At 56.2% G+C, this 8,143-nt stretch overlaps 2 protein-coding genes across 2 annotated transcripts; both read left to right on the top strand.

Moving 5' to 3' along the window:
- The first annotated feature begins 1,709 nt into the window (after window positions 1-1,709).
- On the top strand, window positions 1,710-3,879 carry LOC109757423 (uncharacterized). The gene has a single exon (XM_040392836.2). It carries the CDS (start codon window positions 3,180-3,182, stop codon window positions 3,759-3,761), a length of 582 nt encoding a protein of 193 aa, XP_040248770.1. The 5' UTR covers window positions 1,710-3,179; the 3' UTR covers window positions 3,762-3,879.
- An 88-nt stretch (window positions 3,880-3,967) lies between these two features.
- On the top strand, window positions 3,968-5,651 carry LOC109757422 (F-box protein FBW2). The gene is made up of 3 exons (XM_020316247.4): window positions 3,968-4,244; window positions 4,354-4,697; window positions 4,790-5,651. The coding sequence occupies exons 2-3, from the start codon at window positions 4,387-4,389 to the stop codon at window positions 5,457-5,459; spliced, it is 981 nt and encodes a 326-aa protein (XP_020171836.1). The 5' UTR covers window positions 3,968-4,244; window positions 4,354-4,386; the 3' UTR covers window positions 5,460-5,651.
- The last annotated feature ends 2,492 nt before the right edge of the window (window positions 5,652-8,143 follow it).

Genomic DNA, 8,143 nt, shown 5'->3' with positions numbered 1-8,143 from the left:
GCGCCGCCGCCGGCGGTTGTCAAACCAGAGCCATTTGACATTGTATTCTACGGTCAAAAAGCCACGGTGCTAAGGTCTAACAGAGCCAATGTCCCAAGAAGAAGCCACTTATCATGGAAGCCTTGTGTGCAGTGGCGGAGCTTGAGCCGAAATTATTGGAGGGGGCGCAAACATAACTATTTTAGCTGATTCTTAATGCAAAATATGCCTAACACAAAGGAGTATATACATGTTTGCTTGTGAGCTTGGGGGGGCCATGGCCCAGGTTGGCCCCCATGTAGCTCCGCCACTGCTTGTGTGGATCCGAAATTTCGGAGCCAAATCATCTCCCCAAACAAAATATGTGCTACATTTGCAACGATGGCAAAGAGAACGCCTTAGCGACGGGGGAGAAGATAAACCACAAAAGCATGAGTATGTTGCGTCAAGGAGAAACCCAGGGAGAGAAAAGAAGGCCATAACTTGTGCCACAAAAAAAAACTTGGGAACATTATCTCAACCCGCAAGGGCCGGTGTTCTTTTGGCTGCCCGCAACATCACCACCACAAAAAGCAGGAAGAAGAAGATCATTACCTCGGCACCAACACGAAGACACATGAAGCACCTGCACAGATCTCGAAGGATCTGAGATGAGTAGACAACGCCTCCTAGATCCAACACCGATCGCCGAGAGCCACCGTTTCCATGGAGATAGTTCAGATCTTTGTTTGAATTAACTTAAATTTCTTTTGCACTAGTATATAAATTTTCACAAATAAAAAAACAGCGTTGGCGTCAGGGCGATATTTGTAGGTCACTATTCACACCATTTTGAGCGATTTTTTTTTTATAAAAGTCAAAGGGTTTTTTGTGTATTTTTTCACAAGTACAATAGAAGGTCAAGTTTACTTCAAAAATATTTTTAGAATTATTTGAATTTTTAATGTTCAATTTGTTTTCACATATAAGGTGTACATACACCCAGGAACCAAACGACCGCGTCCCAATTTTTCTCTTATGCTCTTGGTAAGAAAGTCTAACATATCTGTAGGTTGACAGCGTAGAGTGATATGTGACAAAAGTGGTCATATCTTTCTTCCAAAATTTGCACCTCGACATTTACTCCCACAATTTAGATAGTATATTGAATTTCAGGATGCACCCTAATCAGACCATTTGCATCGCACACCATGACACCAAGGACATTTTTTTTATGTGACCACCAACTTCTCTGAAACACTGCTTCAAGACATGCACAATTTACATTATTCTTTGTGAGACAAATTAGACTTTTTGGAAGGTCAAACAAATACTGCGTCAAAAACCTATTGTACTGCCTTAATACTCCTGAACAGGTTACAAATTATTAATAACTTGAACAGGTTACAAAGAATGAAGCATTGCTTCTTCTTTTTTACTTGGAATTTTCTATACAATTATATATGTCCCTCATCTGTTAAAGGGGAAAGGGGAGCATTGATATTCCTAGACCTACTGCAATTGCTGGTTTTCTAGTACCGGAAGAAATGCTGCTGCATTGCATTGGCAATGATGGGAGCAACAGGAGCAGTACCATACGTACATCTCCTGCATTTATTCATGAAACGAATCCACCTGCACGATTAGTTGCACGTTGCATCGCCCGCACTGTATCGTGGAAGCGCCAATACTGCGATCGACTGGTACTATTCCAACTTGTTGCAATACATGGATCATCAGTCTTCTTTTTCGAGAATACGCCAATGGCGACCTTAGCTTTATACTCTACAAGGTAATTTTTTTTTACAAAAGATTACAAAGAGCAGATCACCACAAACCGGCAATCCACTCCGCAACCATCTACCCAACTACTCACAATATCGTTGCAATCCCGTCCGCCCACGGTCAAAGTTCCTCAGATATGAGTTCGACCGTGCCCACACATTGCGTATGGTGCCTGTGCCAAAAACACATCCGTTCCTTTTCTTCCATAGAGTCCAGCAAATGAGCATGACAAAAGAGCCGAATCCCTTCCGTTCCAACTTGTGAATTTGCTTGCGCCGATTTGTCCACCAATCTTGCAGCCTGCTCTGAGGCGATGGAAGTATAACCTGGTCTATGCCCACCTTCAAGAAGCAGAGGTACCACACATGCCTTGCAAAAACACATTGCAACAGCAAATGGTCGACCGTGTCCTCTTCCTGATCACGGAAGTAACAAGGTGAGGCCTCGTCCTGCAGCCCGTCCATAATCTGTATTGCACCGCCAGCCACAAGAAAATCTTGCAAGATAACGCTGCCCAGCTCTTCCATATCGCCGTTGAGGCCTGAAACCTGATCCCGCCCTCACAAAGCATCTTATATGCAGATGCTGCCGGATAGATGTAACTTTAACTTTTAACTGGCTATTCGTATGCCTAATATCAGGGGTGGTCTACGGATCTGAATGTAATTTTTATTATTTCTGGTTACGTGTACTGTCATGATTGAAGATGAATATAAGAAAAAAATTATGTAAAAAAAGAGTTCACGTTGTACCACGATCAACAGTTTTTTCAGCAGCGGCGGTGGCTTCTCCAGCAGGCGTTCCCCCGGCGGAGCCCAATCGGAATCCGGGCCATCTTCTCCCCCATCGTCAATCCGGTAAATTTGCAGGCCAGCATCACGCTCCAGCCACTGTTTCTCGCAGATTCACCTAGGTAAAAACGAACACACATCTACCCTACCCTACCCTACCCCCATCAGAAGGCTGAGGCTCAAGCGTTCTTCCTTTCCCACACGTACCCAGACTTTCTCCTTGCCCCTGATGCGCCATGGTAGGTCACACGGACGACGGGCAGCACCAACTGTCAAGCGTACACACCGGCCCCGACGACCCTTTTCCGCCCCTGCAAGAGGCCCTCTTTTCAGATCCGTGCCGTGCCGTGCCGTTCCTGGTACTCCCTGATTGGACTCCCTACTTGCTACTCTAGCCATTAGAGCATCTCCAACAGGCACGGCAAAACGCGCGCCCGCGCGGTAAAGTTTGGTTTTAGCGCGCGCCGGCTGGTTCCGCGCGCTCCAGCGGTGAAGGAAACTTACCGCGCGCGGGAAGCGTTTGCGCGCGCGCGGGAGAAAGCGGCACGCGGCGCGGTAGATTTGGCGCGCCGCTTCGCGCGCGCCTATAAAATCCCGCGCTCGCCACGCGCACAGAACATAGCCACGCGTCCTCCCCTCGCCACCATGCCGCCGCGCCGCCGGGGTTCTTCGGGCTACCGCAGCGTCCGCGAGCGCCCCAACGGCTGGTACTCCGCCGAGATCCGGTCCGGCGACGTCCGGCTCGGCCTCGGGTCGTTCCGGAGCGCGCATGAGGCGGCCCGCGCGTACGACGCGGCGGCGTGGCGCTTGGATAGGCCCCGGTCGCAGATGAACTTCCGAGACGTCTTCACGCGCGAGCAGGCGCAGCGCGTCGCCCCTCCGCCGCGTCTCATCACCGACATGGACTGTGCCGACCACGCTCAGCGGCAGCGCCGCCTCCTCATCGCCGAGGAGGACGAGCGAGCCATGGCGGAGTGGCGCCGTCGCCACCCGGAGGACGTCGCCGACGAGCGTGCCTACTGGGCGGAGAGGACGGCAAGGCGCCGCGCGGAGCGGGTGGACCGGCGTCGGCGGAAGGCATTGGCGAATGCGCAGTCCGATATCGTTGCAGCAGGTGGGAGGTCGATCTTCACGTCAGACGATGAACGTTGGGACGACATGTGGCTCGATACCTCGGACAACACCGAGGAGGAGGATGATGATGATGATGGTAGCGACTTGGAGTAGTTTCTATCTATGTATGCCGTAGTAGTTTCTATCTAGTTGCACCGTAGTTCTATCTATCTAGTTGCACCGTAGTTCTATCTATCTATGCTTTCTATCTATCTAGTTGCACCGATGTAAAATGTAAAATACCTTTGTATCGTTTTTTATCTATGCAAATTTTATAAAAAAAAATGTTATAGAATGAGCGCACTGTATTTTTGCGCACTGCTGGAGCTGCGCGTGCTGTTTTTAGCGCGGCTGGAGCCAGCGATGGGCGCGCCGCGTCTGTTGTTGGAGATGCTCTTAGTACTACCACTAGTAATTAGCAGCGCCTAATCAAGCTTGCAACCTCTGTGGTGGCGCTTCTTATATCTTGCTCCTCGCTCGCTTCTCGGACAGGTTTCCTCATTTGGGTTTCGCTCACCGTGGCCCTCTGCTCTGCTCCGACTCCGAGGAGAGTCTGCCGCTCCCAGCTGCTCCCCTGACCCTCGAGTGATTTCTAAGGTAGGTAGGCGGCCAACCTCAGTCAGAGGAGTGGAAATGGCCGGAGGCTTCTGGTTCTTGGCTGGCTGGAGCGGGGAATTGCGTTGATTTTGCACCTCTTTGGCTGCAGGGGAGACGAGGAGGGAGGGAGAGAGGAGGAGCAATGGGGGAGAGCGAGTACCGGTGCTGGGAGGAGCTGCTGCCGGACGCGCTGGGGCTCGTCTTCCGCAACCTGCCGCTGCAGGAGGTGCTGACGGTGGTGCCGCGGGTGTGCAAGTCCTGGGGGCGCGTCGTGGCCGGGCCCTACTGCTGGCAGGAGATCGACATCGAGGAGTGGAGCCAGCAGCGGCACAGCCGCCCGGACCACCTCATCCGCATGCTCGACCTGCTCCTCCGCCGCAGCTCCGGCGCCTGCCGCCGCATCAGCGTCTCCGGCCTCCCCTGCGACCCGCTCTTCTCCTTCATCGGCGACCAGTAAGCATCTCACTCACTCACCATCGCCGTCGGCTGCGTGTTAAGATCATTCATTCGAAATGGCGCGCCTGAATTTCTCTGTCTTCTTCAAGCGCGCGCGCTCTGAGGACGCTGGAGATCCCGCGGAGCGAGATCAGCGACGCCGTGGTGGAGGCGGTGGCGCCGGGGCTGCCCAACCTCACGTTCCTGGACATCAGCAGCTGCACCAAGATCGGGGCGCGCGCGCTGGAGGCGTTCGGCCGCCACTGCCGGTCCCTGGCGGCGCTCCGGCGCGTGATGCACCCGATCGACGTGGCCGGGCGCAACGCGTGCGGGCAGCACGACGAGGCCCGCGCCATCGCGCGCACCATGCCGGCGCTCCGCCACCTGGAGGTCGGCTACATGCTGGTCACCACGGAGGCCATCCTGGAGGTGCTCTCCCGGTGCCGGGGCCTGGAGTTCGTCGACCTGCGCGGCTGCTGGGCCGTCGACGAGGCGCTGCTGCGGGCGCGCCACCCGCGGCTCAGCGTCCTCGGCCCGGGCGTCGACGACTGCTTCGAGAACAGCTACTGGGAGGAGTGCTCCGACGACGACTCTGAGGACGACGAGGTCTACTCGTGGGAGCTCATGGACGACGACGAGTACTACGGCGTGGTCGGCAGCGACGACGACGAGGCCGTGTGGGGCGACGGGCCGGGCCTCGTGGAGAACCTCGAGGTGCGGTTCTACGGCGGCGGCTTCAGCGAGAGCTACGCCGGCATCGACTGGCCAGCGTCGCCGTGACAGCCCCGGCCGTTCGTCCGTGCTCACCTTGACCGCAGAAAGAAGCCAATCATCTTTCTCGTTCTTGACGTTCCTATGGTCGTTCAGATATGCGTTTGCGTGCGTGCCAGTAGCTTAATCTGGGTGTCTGATGTAAACTTAATCTGATTTGAAGTTTTTTAAAAACTTAATCTGATGTTTACATGAAGCAAATCAAGATGGTGTTTACATGTACCAGTGTCAGTGTCGGCGTCAATGTCATTCTACCCTGGTGTACATTATTTGGCACGGGGAGCCGGTCTGCGACGTTGGTTGGAGCTTTGTGGTGCTTTTATTTGCGCTGCGCGGTACAGACGACATGGACGGACGTACTGGCTTCTCCATGCACGCTCCTCGTCATGCATCCATCCATCCATCTATCGGACGCGACGTGCCGCACCGCGCAGTGCAGAAAGAGACGAGTGCCACGTCGCTCTCGTTTACAGTTTTACTTTACATGTCAACGCAATGCATGGCCAGTACACCCTCGATTGATATCATGACAGCGCAGGCCAGCGGTTAAAAGCGGCTCGGCTTTTAGGCCGGCCGGACCACGGTGACCACCGGAGCCAGATTTCGTCGAGATTTCGGGTCCAAAATCACGGTGCCATCTTTTCAGAAAAGGGTGGGGTGGGGTGGGGCGGGGGATCGTCGCCGCTCGCAAGATCAATCAGCTTGGCGCTCCCGGCGCTCCCCCAATCCTCACGCAGCAGACAGAGCATCAAATTTGGAGCTGCACGGCACGCTTTAGATTCTACTTGGTCGCCGGTCAGGTCTGGATGGCGATAGAATAGCTCCGGTTCTGGCCACAAATATTTGATGCTCTGAGCTGCGATCCCGTGCTAACTTTGAGACGGGTTTTTCTGAACCTCTACGATTTCTCTGAAGAAGCAGCCGAGATATGGCGCCGTGCCATGGCTACGAGCCGATCTTTCTTGATCAGGACGGTCTCGACAGACACAAGGGATGAAGGGATAAACTCTACTCTACTCTTTTGGCGCTAATCGACAGCGAGCACCGGCATTAGGGATTGTTAATGCGATCCTCTGAACGGGATGTCTGTCCGTGCTCATCCTGCCAACGCAGCCCAAAGGCCACGTTCCCTTTTACTTTCGGCTCTTGTCCATGCGTCGTCGCCCTCGCGCTCAGCTGCCCTCGTTTTGTCCCCTTGCTTTCTACCGCCAACTTTGCGAGATTCTTTCGTCGGAACTTGCACTTGACAAATTCTGCTGGTCGCCCGAGCCTATCCATCGGCCTGCTGCCGCTTCGGCAACACAAGCTAGCAGAGACCGGCGTAGCCAACCGGGACGGCCATGCCCATGCTCATCACTGCAAGAGCATCTCCAGCCGTTGGTCCTCCAGAAAGCACTAAAAATCGTCCCCTCGAGACGCACGGGCGTAAACCGCGTGCTAGAGGCGTGATGCTCCTCAGTGGCGGCGCCCACGTTTAAAAAAAAATCCGGCACAAACAAGGCGCTAATTCAACCAAACTTCGGCGAGTTCACACATATTTAAAATATTTTACAAATGAAGAAAAAAAACGCTACTAGACCCGCCCTCGCCCTCGCCGTTCCTCGCCGCCCACCGCCCTTAAAGCTCTACATGCCGAGGAGCCTGTAGAACTGCGTGTAGTCGCCGCCGTCATCGTTGTCGTCGTCGCCTCCTCCGCGGCCGCCGTCCCTGCTGCTCCCCTGCCCAGGGTCGCCGACGCGCGGCGGGTTGGACGGTCCGGGGGCGTCCTCGTCCTCGTCGCTGTCGAGGATCACCACGCCGTTCTCGTCCTCGCGCCCACGTTTGCGGGCGGCTATCTCCTCCAGGGCTCGGCGCTGCCGGACCATCTCGTCACGGCGGTAGTCGTCCCGCGCCCACTTCAGGGCATCCTCGTCGGAGAATCCGCGCCGGACTATGGCCTCGTACTCCGCGGGGAGGCCGGGCTCCACCTTCGGCCCGACGAGCCGGGCAGAGGTGGGGGAGGAGTCGGCGATGCGGATGCCAGAGCTGCGGGTGCGCTGGCTGACCGGCGTGTCCTGGGGCTCCGGTTTGACGGGGAGGAGGCAGGGAGAGCCGGACGAGCGGCCGGACGAGGAGGAGGACGCCCCCGGGTCCATGCGTCTCGGCGTCCACGAGCTCCCACGCCGGCGGGAGAAGGAGGGGGAGCGAGGTACTCCAGCCTGGGCGTGTTGCCGCCCTCGATGTACTCGAGGACGGCCTCCAGCGTGCGGCCGGGCACGCCTCACCGTCGGCGGCGGCCGTCGGAGTTGAGCCTTCCGGAGGGCACGACGCCGTTGGTGGCCTCGAGCTGCTCGGCGTGGCGGCGACGGAAGTAGGGCTCCCACAGCGGGCTGTCGGGGACGTACCGCGGACCTTCCCTCGCCGCCTGCGGCAGAGGGGCACGGATACGCGCGATCTCAGCACGCCGCGCCGCCCCGGTGACACCGGGACCCCGCCGGCGTTGATCCTCCACGCCCCGGGCACCCGCATGTCCGGCGGGACCAGGTACTCGGCCTTCATAGAGGAGCCGAGCTTCGTCCTCGTGAAGGTGGCGGCGGCCGAAGCCGTTCGCCGCCGCGCCATCGCCTGGAAAGTGCTCGGCCATGGTTGAACTGGGAACAGCGAGAAGAGAGGGAGGAACGGGGGCGTCGAGGAACGGAGGCGTCGGCGATGGA

The sequence above is a fragment of the Aegilops tauschii genome, chromosome 6 (assembly GCF_002575655.3).
Source record: "Aegilops tauschii subsp. strangulata cultivar AL8/78 chromosome 6, Aet v6.0, whole genome shotgun sequence".
Lineage (NCBI taxonomy): Eukaryota > Viridiplantae > Streptophyta > Magnoliopsida > Poales > Poaceae > Aegilops > Aegilops tauschii.
This window is presented reverse-complemented; position numbering and strand designations above follow the sequence as displayed.

Excerpts from the sequence above, each read along its gene's own strand:
- LOC109757422 (XM_020316247.4), top strand. The coding sequence starts at position 4,387 with ATGGGGGAGAGCGAGTACCGGTGCTGGGAGGAGCTGCTGCCGGACGCG. Across the intron at positions 4,698-4,789 it reads TTCTCCTTCATCGGCGACCA|CGCGCGCGCTCTGAGGACGC; the intron begins GTAAGCATCTCA and ends GTCTTCTTCAAG.
- LOC109757423 (XM_040392836.2), top strand. The coding sequence starts at position 3,180 with ATGCCGCCGCGCCGCCGGGGTTCTTCGGGCTACCGCAGCGTCCGCGAG.